The sequence below is a fragment of the Phascolarctos cinereus genome, unplaced genomic scaffold (genome assembly GCF_003287225.1).
Source record: "Phascolarctos cinereus isolate Bilbo 61053 unplaced genomic scaffold, phaCin_HiC Scaffold_9;HRSCAF=440, whole genome shotgun sequence".
In the NCBI taxonomy this organism is placed as follows: Eukaryota; Metazoa; Chordata; class Mammalia; order Diprotodontia; family Phascolarctidae; genus Phascolarctos; species Phascolarctos cinereus.
Window position 1 is genome coordinate 5820753 of NW_027556402.1, and position 17736 is coordinate 5838488.

Sequence of the window (17736 nt, forward strand, 5' to 3'; positions counted from 1 at the left end):
TGGAGAGCCCAGGGTCCTGGCACTCCCTGATGGGAGGAAGCCCAGAGCCACACAGTTCATTAACCATCAATGCAGCCATGGCTCCTTTCTTTATGTCTAACATGGAAGACACAATGGCTAAGGTAGAAATAGAATCTAACTGGAGAGATGAGGGCAATGTGTAACCCTATGAGAGTATTTTTTTTAACTGGCCCCTAAGGACAATTCCTCTGTTGAGTATCATTTTACCGTAAAGAGTTTCTCCCACCAATGATCCTCTTCTGCCTTCCGTGGAGTAACCTCACACCACAAACAGATGAAAGGGAACCTAGAGTAAAAATAGGCCATTCATTAAACTCTCGTATTACTGCTGGAGGGACCACAAACCAGGGACATGCATGTTCCCACCCATTTAAAACCACAAGCTAGACTGGATCTTTCCTTGAAAAAAAGGACTTTTCCTCTTATCTAAAGTGCCTGCATTTTTCTAAGTCAGCCAACATGCTTTGTACTTCTCCTAGCCGCCTCCTCCTTCCCAACCCTGAGGGAACTAAGTAAAGCCTCTAGAGACTGCTCTGGCCAATATGCTCTCTCTAGCAATATCTTCCCCTTCTTGGGTTCTTTCTAGAGAAAGGGTGCTGGCTTTGTGGTCAGAGATCCTGAGCAAAAGGCTTTCATCAGGGGAATAGCATGATAGAAGTATTGTTAATTGTGAGAATATGAGGACTGACTGGAGTGGGTACAACCTCAAGTCAGGAAAGCTCAGGAGAGAGGTTTTAGTAGTGATTCAGTGGGAGGTGAGAAAGGGGTCATTCAATTCAATTCCACAATCAGTTATTAAGAGCCTACTATGTACAAAGTGTGCTAGGCCTGGGGCAACTAAGCCAAGACCTAAAGGAGTTTACAATCTGCTTGGTAGGGAGGAGGAAGAGGGAAAGTGGTATGAGGAGCACAGATTAGTAAAATGCAAGGTCATTTGAGGAAGGAGGGAGCCCTAAGAGTAGGGAGGACCAGGAAAGGCTCGGGGGACTCAGGCTCAACCTGAGCCTTTTTCAGGAATCTGAGAGTCAGGGGTGAGGAAAGCCTGCGTTCCAGGCACAGGGGAGGGTATTCACTTAGTGGGATTGCGTATCAGCAGTCTTGAGCTGGAAGGGACTTTAGAGGTCATGCTGCCAGGAGGATGAATTAAGGAGAGACAATGGAGGCAGGGAAAACAATTGGGGGAGTGAGGATGAGGGCCTGAAAGAGGACATTAACTGTAAGAATGTCAAGAAGAGAGCCAGCATCTATGTCAAAGAATCTGGCTGATGACCGTGACATGGAGGACTGGGTGGCCCTCAGGAGAAGGAGGGAGGTTGGGGGAAGGGCAGTTTTAAGACAAGCCAGATGATGAGTTCAGTCTTGGACATGACAGATTCCAGGCACAGCTGCAAATCTCCAGCAAGCAGAAGGGATGTGGGATTCGAGTTCTGGAGAGAAACTAGGACTAGATAAATAGATAGATCTGGCAGCTATCTGCCTGGGTGGAGGGTGAGGTTGCAGCTTGGGAACAGAAAGAGCCATGGATGTGGAGTCAGAGAAGTCAGGTTTGAACCTGACTCTGTCATGGAACGCACCATGTAAATGATAGTTATTACCCATGCAACCTTGGGCAAGTCTCTTTGCCTCACTGGGCCTCAGTTTTCCCATCCGTAAAATGAGAAGGGTAGGTGAAATGACATCCAAGGTCTTTCATGACTGAATCTATAACCCTGTGATCTTAGACCTTGGCTTCACATTCCGGCCTGTTCCTCTCCACCTGTATGACCTCTCTAAGCCTCCGTTTCCTCAGACTTCAAAATGAAGGGATTACGTGACCTCTAAGGTTCCATCCAGCTGTAAATCTGTGATGCAGCTTCATGACTCAGCTCAAATCTTGCCTTCTGGAAGTGGCCTTTCCCAGACTCCCTCTCCCCACTCGGGCCCAGCCCCTTCCCCTGGAGATTCCCTCCTGTTTGCTGTGTATATGTGTGTGTGTGTGTACATATATATACACACATTATGTATATGTGTGTGTGTGTATACATATATACATTATGTATATGTGTGTGTGTGTGTGTGTGTGTGTGTGTGTGTATGTATTTTATGTGCTAGGTTGTCAGCAAGCTATCTTCCTCATTTGAAAGTGAGTTCCTTGAGGGTTATGGGCTGTGTTTTTGCCCCTATACCTCTGTATATCCAGCACTTAGCACAGTGTCTGGAATACAGTAGGTACTATATAAATATCAGTTTTTGTTATTTTTGTTATTGCTGTTATTATTATACTTCTTCTGCATACCCAGCACTTAGCACAGCGCCTAGAACATAGAGAATACTTAATAAATTCTTGTTGACTATCAACCTTAGGGAAAGATAAAATTTCCAAGGAAACAAAGCATACAAAGAGAGAATATGGCCCACTGGCCTCAAGTTCCTCATCTGTGAGATGAGAGAGTGGGCCAAGATGGCACCTGAGCTCCTTTCCCACTCTCTATCCATGACCCTACCATGCATGACCAGAGCCTTGGGGGTGAGCCGTGCTTAGGGGAAGGAATTCCCAGCAAAGGAAATTAAGGATGACCGGGTGGAGGAGAAGTAGGGAAGAAGAGTGTTGCAAAAACCAAGGGAAGATGTCTAGGAACAGGGGGTAGCTGAGAGCGTCAGAAGCTACAGAGGCTGAGGATGAGTTAAGGGATTGTTGGTGACCTCAGAGAGAGCAGGTTCAGTTGAGTCATAGAGTCCAAAGCTAAATTGCATGTGGGGGAGAGGTGAGCGGGGGTGGGGGACTGTGATAGAGACTATTTTTGAGGAGTTTATCAGTAAAAGGGAAGGAAGATGGGAGGATAAACTGAGGGAAAGAGCTAGAGCTGAGTGAAGTTTTTGAAGGATGGGCAGCATGTTTGTGGGCAGCAGGGAAAGATCGAGGAGACATGGAGATTCCGAAGATAAGAGAGGCAAGAACGACCTTTGGAGCTGGCTCCTGGAATAATCGGGTGGGGATGAGATCAAGAGTACAGAGAGAGGGCTTAGCCTTGAGGAGAACATCCACCTCTTCTCTAGAGCCTGAGTTTGGTGGTGAGGCAGAGCAGTTCTAAGGGGAATGAACAGCAAGGCACCAAGCATCTCCAGCGCTAAGAGTGGGGGTTACCGACACAAGCAAAAAGAAAGATAGTACTGCCAGGGATGTAAACAAAGGAAAAAGACCCACGAGTACAAAAATATTCATAGCCACTCTTTCTGTGGTGGCAAAGAATTGGACGTTGAGGGGATGCCCATCCATTGGGGAATGGCTGAGCAAGTCGTGGTATATGAATGTAATGGAATACTATCATGCTATAAGAAATGGTGAGCAGGATGCTTTCAGAAAAGCCTGGGAAGACTTGTATGAACTGATGCAAAGTGAAGTTATCATTCGTCCATTTTCAAAGAGGGGCAACAACATTGCAGGGTGATGTCTTGACTTGTGAGTGAGGTGGTCAGCCTCACTTTCTCTTCCAGTCATCCAAGCCCAGTGGTAAGATAAAGGTAAAAGCCGAGATGACTGATGATGGCCCAGGCTGCAGCGGATGACCCAGGCATCTTTGATGCCTGACCAAGCTCTAAGCCCTTTACAATGCCTGCTTCAGCTACCTTCATGGCCACTGGACCAAATTGTTCTCATCTACCCATTCCACCAGAGGAACTCTTCATGTGCTTGGGGTAGCCATCCCCCTAACTCACTGATGGGCTTGAGGCTATCTTCAGCCTGGTTTAGCCCATCTGCTGAGATGGATTTACTGGGGAGCAAAGTGAAATGAGCAGAACCAGGAGAACATTGTACACAGTGGCAGCAATACTGTATGACGATCAACTGTGAATGACTTAGCTATTCTCAGCAACACAGTGATCCAAGACAGTTCTGAAAGACTTATGAGGAAAAATGCTGTCTACCTCCAGAGAAAGAACTGACAGAGTTTGAATGCAGATTGAAGCATACTTTAAAATTTTTGTCTATTTTTCTTTTTATGTGTGTGTTTTCTTTTACAACATGGCTAATATGGAAATATATTTTGTATAATTGCAAATGTATAACCTATATCAAATTGCTTGCCCTCTCAAGGAAGAAGGAGAGGAGGGTGGGAGAGAGAGAATTTAGAATTCAAAATTTAAAAAAAAGTTAAAAGTAAAAATTTGGTTTTACCTGTAATTGGGAAAAATAAAACATACACATTTTCAAAAAAAGAAAGATAGTCCCTGACCTCAAGGAGCTTGCATTATAAGAGGGGAAACAATACAGAAAATGGAGCTGAAGACTGGAGGATAGGGAGAAATGCCTACCAAAGTCTGGAGAGGCAGAAGCAGAAGTGGAAGTGGAATGAAGAATGGTCAGCCTGCCTCTCCTCTCTCCTCCCTGGAAGACCTCAGATTTTTCAGTCAAATAGGACATGAGATTATTGCTGTAAGACAAAGATGTGGAGGTGGAAGGTGGAAGGAAGAGAAGGACAAGGATCCCACAGGATGAGAAAGTACAAAAGGATGCAGGGTGATCCGTACCAGTGGAGGGGGCACCCAAACATGGGACCCCAGATCTAGAGCTGGCCATGTTACAGGTGAGGATGCTGAGGCCAAGGGTGGAAAGTTACTTGTTCAAGGTCACATAGGCAGTAAGCATCAAAAGTGGGACTTGAACCTGTGTGTTCTGAGCCCAGAGCTACAGTAATACAAGGGAAATTTTCATGATGCTACTTCTTAAGTTTTCAACTCTGATTGAAAAACACAGAAAGAGGATGCTAATGGTACTATTAACTATTAATGATGGTAGTATTGGCATCCTTCTGAGAAAAATGATTATTAAGTAACAAATTATTGGGGAGATCCCTGACCTTTCCCCCAAATCACCCCACCTAGACTATCTTACCTAGGTGGAATTGTTGCCTCACCCAACTAGGAAGCCTTATAAAGAATTAAATCTAAGGTGATCTGGCCCATTGTGTTCCACTCAGGCAGGTTTGGGCAGGGGGGGAGATCCTTTGTCTAGATTGCTCAAAGCTGGGGATGATTTGGAAGTAAATAACATGATCAAAGTCATGCCCCCCATATTATCATTAGAATGGGTCCATCTCTCATTACAATATTCATTTTCTCTCATTACTTGTTAACCAGTCAGAGGTGACTGCCACTCTCAGGAACATCCACTCTTTTTTTTTTTCACATTAGTGAAGTTTTAAGTAAAAATTAAAACCAATAGGAGGAACCATCAGAAAGATGAAACAAAACTCAACAGAAGGTAAAAATAAGTGATAGCGATTCGACTTCCATAGTTCTTTCTTTGGATGTGGACAGCATTTTCCATCCTGAGGCCTCTGGAGATGTCTTAGATCCTTGTAATGCTGAGAAGGGCTCAGTTTAACAATATTAGTCATTGTATAATGTGGCTGTTATTGTGCACAAAATCCTCTTGGTTCTGCTCACTTCACTCAGCATCAGACCATATAGGTCTTTCCAGGTTTTTGTGAAGTCGGCCTGTTCATCATTTCTTATAGCACAATAGTATCCCATTACATTCATATACCACAACTTGCTCAGCCATTCCCCAGTTGATGGGCATCCTCTCAATTTCCAATACTTTGCCACCACAAAAAGAGCTGCTATGTATATTTTTGTACATGTGGGTCCTTTTCCCACTTGTTTGATCTCTTTGGGATATAGCCCTAGAAGTGCTATTGCTGGATCAAAGGGTATGCACATTTTTGTAGCCCTTTGGGCATAGTTCCAAATTGTTCTCCAAAATGGTTGGATCATTTCACAACTCCACCAACAATGCATTAGCGTTCCAATTTTCCCACATCCTCTCCAACATTGATCATTTTCCTGTTTTGTCATGTTGGCCAATCTGATAGGTGTGATGTGGTACCTCAGAATTGTTTTGATTTGCATTTCTCTAATCGATAGCGATTTAGAGCATTTTTTCCTATGACTATAGATGGCTTTAATTTCTTCATCTGAGAACTGTCTGTTCATATCCTTTGACCATTTATCAATTGGGGAATGGCTTGTGTTCTTATAAATTTGTCTTAATTCTCTATATATTTTAGAAATGAAGCCTTTTTCAGAAAGACTGGTTGTAAAAATTCTTTCCCAATTTTCTACCTTCCTTCTAATCTTACTTGCATTGGCTTTGTTTGTGCAAAAACTTTTCAAAATTATCCATTTTGCTTTTCATAATGTTCTCTATCTCCTGTTTGGTCATGAATTCTTCTGTTCTCCATAGATCTGATAGGTAAACAGGAACATCCACTCTTCCACAGGCATATGAACATCGAGCGGATTCCATGAGGGGTCTTTGCCATTTGAGAATGTCACTTACCCCTTTTTTTAATTATATGCTAGCATGATTAATAAAATGATTAATTACCTAGAAACTATGTTTCTTGAACTTTTTATATGTCATACGTCTTAGAAGGCTCAAAATGTGAGCTTGTTTTTCCTTATGATGAAATTTATACAGAACAAGCTAAACCCAAATATAGAAAAGGTATCTAGGTGTCCCCACTGGTAGAATATGGCCTTTTCTCTTCCAGGGCAATGAGGGAGCAGAATGAATAGGAGGTCCTCAGCCCCCTGCCCCCTGCCCCTACACAAACGCCAAGGACAGCATCAGAACGAGCCTTCATGTCATGGCCACAGAGAAATTAACCCAAGGCAATCTGGGGAAGGAAAGAGCAGCTGAGCTCCACTCTAAAGGAAGAAGAGGTTTCTGGGAGGAGGGGCATGCCAGGCACAGCACAGCCTATGTGAACACAGAGTTGACAGAGGGGATGCCAACGTCACAGAACAGTTAACAGTACAGTTTGGTAGAAATGGAGAGAATACAAAAGAAAGTAATGTGAACTAAGGCAGGAAAGGGGTGGTCTGGAGCCAGACTTTGGAGGACTCCAACGTCGGGCTGAGAAGTTTATTTTATGATGGAGGTAATGGAGGGGTAAAGGATACGTCAAGAATCAAGCCAAAAATAATTCACTCTTAGAGGAAGTCACTTGCCATCAAAATGAAAAAAACATGAAGGACACCAAGAAATGCCGTAGACTTGTGAAGTAATGCCAAAAGAGGTCAGCGGAAGGAGAGTCACCTGCAAACAAAGAGAACCAGGTACCAAGAGAGACCCAAACGGCCACAGCCTTGTCCCAGAGCTCTCACTGCTAGGCACATAACGGGGCAGCCAAGGACACAAAGAAAGGCCCTAAAGACACCAAAATATTGGAGTGGCCCTTTCTGCGACAGCATAGAACTGGAAACAAAGCAGATGCCCATCAGCTGGGGAAGGGCGAAACAAACAGTGGTCCACAGTGGAATGGAATGTTACCATGCTCCAAGAAATGATGAAGATGATGAAGACAAAGGAACAGGAGAAGATTCATATGAACTGATGCAAAGGGCAGCTAGGCGACACAGTAGCTAGAGCGCTGAGCCTGGAGTCAAGAAGATCCGAGTTCAAATCCGACCTCAGACACTTAATAGCTGTGTGACCTTGGTCAAGTCACTTAACTCTGTTTGCCTCAGTTTCCTCATCTGTCAAATGAGCTGGAGAAGGAAATGGCAAGCCATTCCAGTATCTCTGCCAAGAAAACCCCAATGGGGCCATGAAGAGCTGGGCACAACTAAAATGATTGAACACCCAGAACAACAAAACCAGAATCAATGATATAAATGGAAAGAGCAATGGTAATGAGAGGCTCAAACCTACGTAACCAGCTGACCTCTTTTTTTAATAATTAGTAATAATAATAGTAATAATTAGCATTTAGCACTTCAAGGTTTACAAAGTGCTTCACATATGTTATCTAATTTGATCATTGCAACAACCCTGGGAAGTGGGTACTATTATTATCCCCATTTTTACAGATGAAGAAACTGAGGCAGTCAGAGGTTAAGTGGCTTTTCTAGGGCCACACAGCCAGTAAGTGTCTGAGGCAGGATTTGAACTCAGGTCTTCTTGACTCCAGGCCCAGCGCTCTTTCTACTGCACTAAGGTTGTCCTTTACAGCACTGGCGTGCCACCTAAATAGAGCCCTGTGAATCACATATTTGACTTAGAAAACCACAAATTGTCATTATTTATGTTGGATTGAATTTTTATTTATTTCGTTAAATGTTCCCAATGCCATTTTAATGTGGTCTGGCTCTCCTTCCTCTGCTTTACTCCACTGAGGAGGTTAACATTTTGCCACAAATGGCCCCGTTTCTCTTCCTGCTGACCTTTACTTACGGACATATGCTGTGGTCAGACCTGCCTCTGACGCGCATCAGCTGCCTGAGAGCTCTGGGCAACTCCAGAAGACCAAAGAGCTGACGCTCTGCCCAGGAAGTCCCTGTGGCCGTGAAACCCCCAGTCGAGTCCCCAACCTCCCCCATGCCTCGGGGAAGGACGCTCACCCTTATTACTGGACCCTGATGCTTTTTTGACAAAATAGTCGCAGATCACCCCGGCGTCCTCACTGTGGCGACAGTTGTGCCTCCCGATGTCTTGTTTGATGCAGTCGGCGAGGTTTCGCTCGCTCCCTGTGCACTTCACGTTGTCCGCGTGGATCGGCCCTTTCCCTTCCCCGAAATAAGCCATGGTTCTGGCTCTGGCAGGACCCCTGCAAACACAGCAGCATCCCCACGGTGAGCTCTTCTGGATTCGGGAAAGGACATGCATCCTTCCCTAATACATCAACCACTCATCTAGAACCAGCCCTACTTTGTGAGTTATTTTCGTTTCATAATTCATTACTTCTCTATCATCTTCTTCATGATTTCAGCCAGTGCAGATGCCTACTAAAATAATGTATTTTTCTAGAAGATTCCTGATTCCAGTTTCAAGCCCTTCGTCTCATATACAGTGGCTATGGGGCCCTGGACAAATAGCCTAACTCTCTTGGTCTATGACATACAAATGAGTCCCTCACGTGCATTCAGGTAGAAACTTTCCACACAGGGAATTCCCTACAAAAAATGAGATCACATACACACGCACACACACACACACACACTAAAAATTTTAAAATAAATAATTTTTTTAAAATAAGATCACAAGTCCAGGTTAAACCCAAACAAAGTTCTACTGAAAAACTTATTATTAGGTAAATAAGAGAGGGAATGATAACAATGTACTTGTCTAATTAGCTTGAACAGAGCAGGCTGCGTCATGACGACTATTGTTGTCCAAAGCCAAAGTGGTGCAACCCTGATAACCCTTTTCTTGTATTCGCCTACAAGTTACTTTTGTGCCAAAAAAGACAGAACTTAAATAGATGTAAATATCTATGTTAAATTTCAAAATCTTGAGTGAGAGGATAGTGGAGAAGGGGACATCCATGGGGTCATTGAAAATGAAGCCCTCTACAACTTTCCTTTAGTTGTCAGTGTTAGGTGATAAACATTTATTGAGCAGCTACTATGTGTCATGCATTGTGCTAAGCACTAAGGATACACGTGTGAAAAAAAGATAGTCCCTGTCCTCAAGGAGCTTGCAGTCTAATGGAGGAAGACATAAAAAGGAAGTGGGGAGAGGTACCTGGTGTAGGGACATAAGGGAAAAGTTCCAAGGAGTCTAAAAGATTAATTTCCTCATCTGTAAAACAGGGATAATAATAGTGCCGACCTCTCAGGATTGTTGTGAGGATCAAATGAGATATTTGTAAGTGCTTAGCACAGTGCCTGGCACCTAGTAAACACTATATAAACATTCATTATTATTATTATCATCATCATCATCATCATCATCATCATCATCGTTGTTGTTGTTACAACCCTGGGAGGTACATGCTACTATGATCCTTGCTCAGGTCGCATAGCTGGTAAGTGTCTGAAGCCAGATTTGAACTCAGGAAGATGAGTTTTCCTGACTGTGGGCCCAGCACTCTATCCACCATGCCACCTCACTGCCTATAGGGACATAGATTTATCTTTATTTATTTAGTTAGTTATTAGGCATTTGGGGGTAAGTGACTTGCCCAGGGTCACATAGCTAGTAAGTGTCAAGTGTTTGGTTTGAGGCCAGATTTGAACTTGGGTCCTCCTGACTCCAGGGCCGGTGCTCTATCCACTGTGCCACCTAGCTGCTCGAACATAGATTTAGAACTACGAAGTACATTTGGGGTCATCTAGTCCAACCACCATATTTTACAGATGGAAGCTGTAAGTTGAGAGGTGAAGTGATTTGAAAAAAGTCCTCTAACCCCAGTTCCAAGGACCTTTCCACTGTACCATAAATATAGAATAGAACATTCGCTACAATACTTATTTTCTAATATGGTGAAAGAAGCTTATTTTTCTTTTTTTCTTTTTTTTTTTGGCTACGCAATGGTTAAGTGACTTGCCCAGGGTCACACAGCTAGTAAGTGTTATGTGTCTGAGGCCAGATTTGAACTCAGGTTCTCCTGAATCCAGGACCAGTGCTCTATCCACTGTGCCATCCAGCTGCCCCTAGAAGCTTATTTTTCAATTAGCTTAATTCTAACCCCCTCCTCCAATACTTCACCAACGTGTGGAGGTGGTCTTGGGTTCTCAAAGCCAAAGGTAGTTGAGCAAAAGCTCTGGAAGTTCCTGCCAGGCACAAGTTTTGCAGCATGGCTCTGCTGGCTCCATGCCCCAGACTTGTCCTTTGCTACCTATATGACTCTGGGCAAGTCACCTGACCTCTCTGGGCCTCTGTTTCCTCATTGGCAAAAGAAGGATTTTGGAATTGATGGTCACTAAGATTCCTTCCTGCTCCAATCTACGATTCAATGTGTTTTCAAGAAACCCCAGAGGAAATAAATTTCTATACTGGACCTGTATTGCATTAATACTGAAAAGTCTCTTGGGCTCTCCTTGTGGGCAAGATCAAGAGATGTAGAACCCTCTGTGGTAATGTAGAGAGTATTCCAAAAATCTGGTAAGCTTGACTACACTAATACTTTTGGGACACCCTCTATATGTGTAAAGCACTTTGCAAACCTTTATGCACTGTATTCATGTTGGCTATCATTATTATGTAGCCCAAAGCTGCCTTGGAGATGCCACCCAACAGCCACTGGCCTGTGACATGTTGAAAGTGGGACTGCTGGGGAAAGTTTTTATAGAGAATTCTGGGAGAAAGATGCAGGAAAGGAAAGAAGAGAGTAAGGAAGCAGGTATGTGAACTTCCTGTGGGCATCCTCCCTCTGGGTGACATGTGGGAAGATGCCCAGACCCCAGGCATTCTAGCTTCCTGGCTCCTTCTTCGAAGAGATGCCACCATGAGTAGGTCCCCATACTTGTTGTTCTGAGAGGAACAATGATCAGTTAGCCAACCTGAGCATCCTCAGAAGCATTGCCCTTCTCCTCCACCTCCAAGTGGGAGAAAATCATTAACTGAGCAACTCCTGTGAGGCCCCTCTCCCACTGTCCCATGAAAGAGAAGGAGCCTAAACTGAAAATCAATTTCTGCTTCTTCAGGAGCACCAGGCCCTGGCCACTATATCCAGTGAACTTCCCTCTTCTGTCCTGCTGTTCTCTGCCCCACTATTGTATTACCTCTTCCCATGTTCATAAAATAAATTAGTGGCCCCTCCTCCCCCAAATGGCTCTGCTGATGATCTGTGTGCCTGTCTTCCCAGGAGAAGCCTCCCCAAAATGGGCAGACTCACCAGAAGGGCCAAGTGGTGGGTTTGGTTTTGACACTTCAACTCTTAAAGCTTATCTACAAAGGCAGAGGAGGAAAGGACTGTGCTCTGAGTCAGTGATGGAAGTACTCACACAATGATATCACAAATCCCTAAGAACGGAAATATTCATTAAAACTGTTTAAAAAATAACACAAACCTGTAAAAAAAACCTCTTTCCCTTGATTTGAGACTATGTATAGAAATCAAAGCTCAGTAGGTAAACATTCATAAAATATTGTTTGAAAAGAAAGAAAACACTTGTTTAAAGGACAAAATGTCCAGAATAAACTTCTCCAGACCCATTTTTCCTCCCCCCCCATTGTTTTCTTGGTGATCTGTCCATAATTTTCCACTTAAGTAGCCTAAGAAAGGATCTTTGAGGTACAATCTGACTTCTGTCTTGGGATCACATTGTGTAGGTCACGTCATGAAAGAAAGAAGATTCTCACTAATACATCTGGAAGAGGAAATCAGAAGGTAAAGCTACAGATAAAAGCCCTTTGATTTGGGGGGAATTATCAAACATTCAGACAACAGGGAAGCTTAAAGCCCCACTCAGCCTGACAGCAAGATGAAACATTATCTTTCATTAGATCTTGAGATCGGACATGAAATTCTCACATGCTGGGTTTTAGTGATGCCTTTTTCTGGATTGAGCAAATATGTTAGTGTAATTGTCAGAAGGATCGGGCAAATGCCTGTTTTCTCTTTGGCTTCTGCTTTGGTTAATATTTAATTTAAAATTTTTGCATTGATATTCATTAAGGGTATTAGTCCATAGTTTTCTTTTTCTGTTCTGACCCTCCCTGGTTTAGGTATCAAGACCGTATTTGTATAATAGAAGGAATTCAGTAGGATTCCATCTTCTCCTATTTTTGGAAACAGCTTATGTACTGTTGGAATCAATCATTCGTTGAGTGTTTGATTATGAATCTACTTGGTTCTGGGTAGTTGTCTTTTGTTTTGCCCGAGCAGGGCAGATCAGGAAGGTGGGCACTATATTCCAAGAAGCATATAGACCAGGTAAAAGCATGACCAGAGGAGGGTGACCAGGATGGTGAGAGGAGTGGAGACCGTGCCATATGAGGATCGGTTAAAAGAAGTAGGGAGCTTTAGATTGGATGTGGCAGTTGTCTTCAAGCATTTGAAGGGCCATTATGTGGAAAAGGGATGAGTCTTGTTTTACTTGGCCTTAGAGGCCAGAATTAGGAGCAACAGATGGGGGCGGATCTCGGCTTGACGGAGAGCTTGTCCTGATGACCATTGGAGCTGCCCACGGTGTAATGAGCCGCCTTGGGAGGTAGTGAGGAGAGGGCCTTAGCTGCAGACAGAAAAGTGAGGACATGTGAACATTCACAAGGAGGTCCCTTACCTGTAGCCGAGCTGCCGACAAACCACAACTGCGTCTTTATCAGTCCATCCATCATCACAGATGGTTCCCCACTGCCCGTTGACAAAGATCTCCACTCGTCCTTCTTTCTTGTTCTCTCCATCCATCAGCCTGATAGGGAGACCTGAAATAAGCCCCAGAGGAATGAGGGCCAAAACTGGACCCTAAACAGAAGAGGCTGTGCTGTACCAAGCACTCTTTTAAAACTAAATTGCTATATTCTTACCCAGGCAATATTTTCTTGGGGAGTGGGTGATCATATCCCACAGTCAAGTCAACAAACGTTTGTTAAGCCCCCACTGTATGCAGAGCATTGTGTGCACAAAAGTGTATAGTAGCTATTCCCCAAACTTGAAACATCCTCTCTGGGCCTTTGAACTTCTCTTGGGTGACATGCCATTCTTCCTCATTCCCATAGCTCCAAGGCTCAGCTCCTCATGGAGCTTCCCCAGTCCTCTGTCACTAATGTTTACTGTCTCCTCCAGTGTCCTGGGATGCTGTAATCTGTGCGCATGGAGTCTCCCACAATGGAATGGCAACTTCCTTGTGCTCAGGGACAATTCCATTTTTGTCTTTGTATCTCCAGCACCATGCACAGGGCCTTGTACAAAGGAGGTGATTAGTAAATGAGCGCTGAATTGAATTTAGGTAGGGAATATAATCATTACACCCATCATCACCCCACTCCCTTCTGGGAAAATCTAACAATTCTGTTTCCTCATATACATGGGCACTGTCACATATATTGGAAAAATAAATATTCCAAACTAACACTTTCTGAAATTTTGTAACAATTTGCAGGAGGTGAGACAAGAAATGCATCCTCACAGACAAAACAATTGTAGCTGAAATTCATTCTTAGATCATCATATGTTGCCCTTTAGGGCTTTTATCTGGTACTGATCCCTCCTTGATTGGGAAAACATGCACAAGGAATCATAACATCTTGATGATATGTCAGCTGCCTATTTTTGCACCCATTTGGCATTGTTTCTGGACAAATATGCCCAATCTGACTCAAACCTACTTGCCTGGGCTTATTTTAGGATGCTCAGATCTCAGAACTGGCCTAGCCTCCAGGGGCCACCCAGTCCAATCTAAACCTCACCAAGAATCCACTGAGGGGCCTTGCACGCTGCTGCATCCTAATGTAAGGCACTGATCTGAGTTAATAAGTGTCACAGAAGCTGGTTGGTATGGGATTCATAACAGCAATTTGGTTGTTCTAGTTTGCGTAGAAAGGTGTAGTGTCTAGACGGGGGTGTTTTATTTTATACATTTAAAACTATCATTCTGAGAAGGTAAGGGGTCTATAGATTTCACTGGATGGCTAAAGGGATCCATGACACAAAAAAAAAATTAGGAAGCCCTGTTGGCTGAGGAAAGTGAGAATTTAATTATATGCTGCCCTGGTCAGGATGACATTGGAGGATTGCCTTCTGTTCTGGGAGCCACATTTTGGGCAGAACAAAAGCAAGATGGAGGGCATCTGTAGGAGGATGCCTGGCAGGTGAAAGGTCAGAAATATATTTCTTATGAGAATCGTTTGAAGTAACTGGGGGTGTTGAGCCTGGAGGAGAAAAGACATGGGATAGGGGTGGGATGGGAGCCATGAGAGCCGTGTTCCAGGACGTGAAGGGCTGCCATGTGGAGGAAGAATCTGTCTTGTTTGGCTTGGCCCAAGAGGTAAGAAGTGAGAGCCGTGGAAATGCTGTCAAAGAGGCATATTTGAGGGTGACGTCAGGAAAACATCTCAGAAATGCAGGTCTACAAAAGCGGCGTGACCTGCCTTGGAAAGCAGTGGCTTCCTCCCTAATGGAAGCATTTAAACAAAGCCTATGTGAGTGCCCATCCAGGCAGTCACAAAGGGAATTTCTATATTTGGCCCGCTGAGATCGCTTCCTACTCTCACGTTCTGTAACTGATTAGAGCTTTACATCTCAGAGTATGAAAAACTAAACAGTTTTTTAAAATCATTTTTTAAGTTATGTCTGACTCTTCATAACCCCTTGGGGTTTGTTTTCTTGGCAGAGGTACTAGAGCAGTTCACCATTTCCTTCTCCAGCTCATTTTACAGATGAGGAAACTGAGGCAAACCGGGTTAAGTGACTTGCCCAGGGTCATACAACTAGTAAGCGTCTGAGTCCAGATTTGAACTCAGATCTTCCTGACTCCAGGGCCAGTACTCTATTGACTGCACCATTTAGCTGCCCCTTATATATGGAAAACTATACTCTGGTAAATCTGAAAGGCTGAAATGTATGTCTAAGGATGCTTCATGACTTTTGGCTTTAACATATGAGGAGCTTACATTAGGGAAGACAAAGTAAAGACATTTTCGGTTCCATCATTTGAAAATAGGGTACAGCTAATCTCAAGACCTCATTGCTTCTCACCTGTTCCATTTCATATGCCAGTTTTCTGAGCCTCTCTACTCTGTCCCTTCACTCTACTCCACCTTCCACACTGCTGCCAATGCAACCTTGCCAAGGCACAGCCCTCTCTTACGCAAAAACTTGACTCTTCCTTGTTTCCTTAGGACAAAAGAGGAACTCCCCCTCTGATCTTTAGGCTCCTCCATAATCAGATTCCAACCTACCTTTCACCAATCAGTCAGTTTTATTCAGAGTTGGGTTGGAGTATACTCTCAGAGCCTGAAGCTCCACTTGCAGCTACTGGGGACATGTGTGGTTCAGCACTGTAGGGGTTAGTGCTTTGGGATGATAGAGAACTCTGCATGGTCCCTTGGTTTCTCCCACCCCAGCAAACAACAGGTACAGGTGGTGGTGGGGAAGGCTGCTGCCCCAAAGCTGCACCAGAGAAGCTGGCTGTTGAACCAAGAATGTTGTTCACTCAGTAGGCTTCAAAAGGAGTCTCTGTGTCTTTCTCTGTATCTGTCTTTTTTTTTCTGGTGAGGCGACTGGGTTAAGTGACTTGCCCAGAGTCATACAGCTAGTGAGTTTTATGTGTCTCAGGCTGGATTTGAACTCAGGTCCTTCTGACTCCAGGGCCAATGCTCTATCCACTGCGCCACATAGCTGTCCTTCTGTATCTCTCTAGTCTTTCTCTCCAATTTCTTTCTTTTTCTCTAGTCTGTTTCTCTCCAGTTTCTGTCTCTCCAATATCTTCCCCCCCTCCATAATCTATATCTCTCCAATATCTCCTTATCTATGGATTCCTTCCCTGCTGCCTACAAACATGACCAGGTCTCTTCCATCTTAAAAAAAAAAAATCAATAGATCCTACTTTTCCTTAAGATACTGTGTAGCATACTTCCCCTGGACTACTTCCCTCTCCTGCCTTGTGTGGCCAGGGTGGGCCCTCTAAGAGGATGGCTGGCTGCTGCTCCTCTCAGGGACCTGGGGAAAACCTTGAGGAGCAGGGTAGTTTTGAGTGCAGTCCCTGATAGGGTGTGCTCCCTAATACCAATTAAGTGGTTAACATCCTCCCAGTCCCAATCAGTCAATTGATATCTACTAGCTTTTACAAAGGGAGATTTGCTAAGTGGTTATAGTTGGTACCAAGCAACCCTCAAACCAGGGGTTTGTACTCTCCCACAACTGCATGAGAATCCAGGGAAAAGTGGGCTGTGCTTAGACTAATTTTGGATAATTAGACACCCTTTTCTCCCTTCGTGGGGTCTTCATAAAGTCCCCCGAGGTGTAGCTTTCAGTGGGCCTCTACAGAGTCTACGGCTGTATTTCTCTCCTCCCTGGAGAGGGCTCACTTCCTGACACTGCTTCAAGTGAAGGCTCTGTCCTGGGCCCTCTTCTCTTCTCTCTCTACATCCTCTCTCTCAGTGTCAGCGTCAGCTTCCATGGGATTGATTATCATCCTGATGCACATGACTCGCCGATCTCTACCTCCAGCCCCAGTCACTTTCCTGAGCTGCAGTCTTGCTGCACCAACTGCCTATCACCCATTCTATGGATGTCCCATCGTCATTTCAGATACAACATGCCCCAAATCTACTTCTATTCTGAATTTCCCTACGTTAGTGCACGGCCATACTTCCAGGCACTAGGTTCACAGTGTCAGAGTCGACCTCAGTTCCTCACTCCACATTAGCCAGACGTTTGCCAAGTCTTCCATTTCTACCTCCACAGCATCTCAAATAGTTTTCAAGCCACCTTCTTTCTATGGAAAGCTTTTCCTGATCTTATCGACATGTCATGCCTCCCCCTCCCCCCAAAATGATTATTTATTTTGTAAAAATGTTCTCTGTGCTTGTAAATGTGCCTTTTTTCTCCCTTAATATCTCCTTTGAGGTCAAGGACCATCTCCCTTTTCTCTTTGCACCCCCAGCTCTTAGTAAAGTACCTGGGCCTTATTAAATGCTATTGACTGATGAATTGAGACATGAAAAGCTTCATCCTGGGGCTGTGTCTTGACTCTCATGGAACCTTTTGTCTTGAGGTCCAAGATCTCTGTCCTGCTGCAGTGGAATTTGTCTTTTAAAAAACGAATTGCTGACTGAACAAATTAAGGTATATGAATGTGATGGAACATGACTGTGCTGTAAGAAGTGATGAAGGGGACAGTTTCAGTGAAAACGAGGAAGACTTGTATGAACTGATACCGAGGGAAGTCAACAGAACCAGGAGAATAATTTAGACTACAATACCACCAAACATGAGCAATTTTGAAAGACTTAGGAACTCTGACCAATGCAAACACCATGATTCCAGGGGGATGATGACA

The 17736-nt window shown here is 44.1% G+C and overlaps 1 protein-coding gene across 3 annotated transcripts in view; it reads right to left on the reverse strand.

Moving 5' to 3' along the window:
• PRSS12 (serine protease 12) overlaps positions 1-17736 on the reverse strand; it is a 77232-nt gene that overhangs the window by 15352 nt on the left and 44144 nt on the right. For all 3 annotated transcript variants that reach the window (XM_021008241.2, XM_021008240.2, XM_021008242.2), the window contains exons 8-10: positions 13018-13159; positions 8410-8615; positions 229-307 (exon numbers count right to left, since the gene is read on the reverse strand). In XM_021008241.2, coding sequence (XP_020863900.1) covers positions 229-307; positions 8410-8615; positions 13018-13159 — 427 coding nt within the window. The remainder of the gene's footprint in view (positions 1-228; positions 308-8409; positions 8616-13017; positions 13160-17736) is intronic.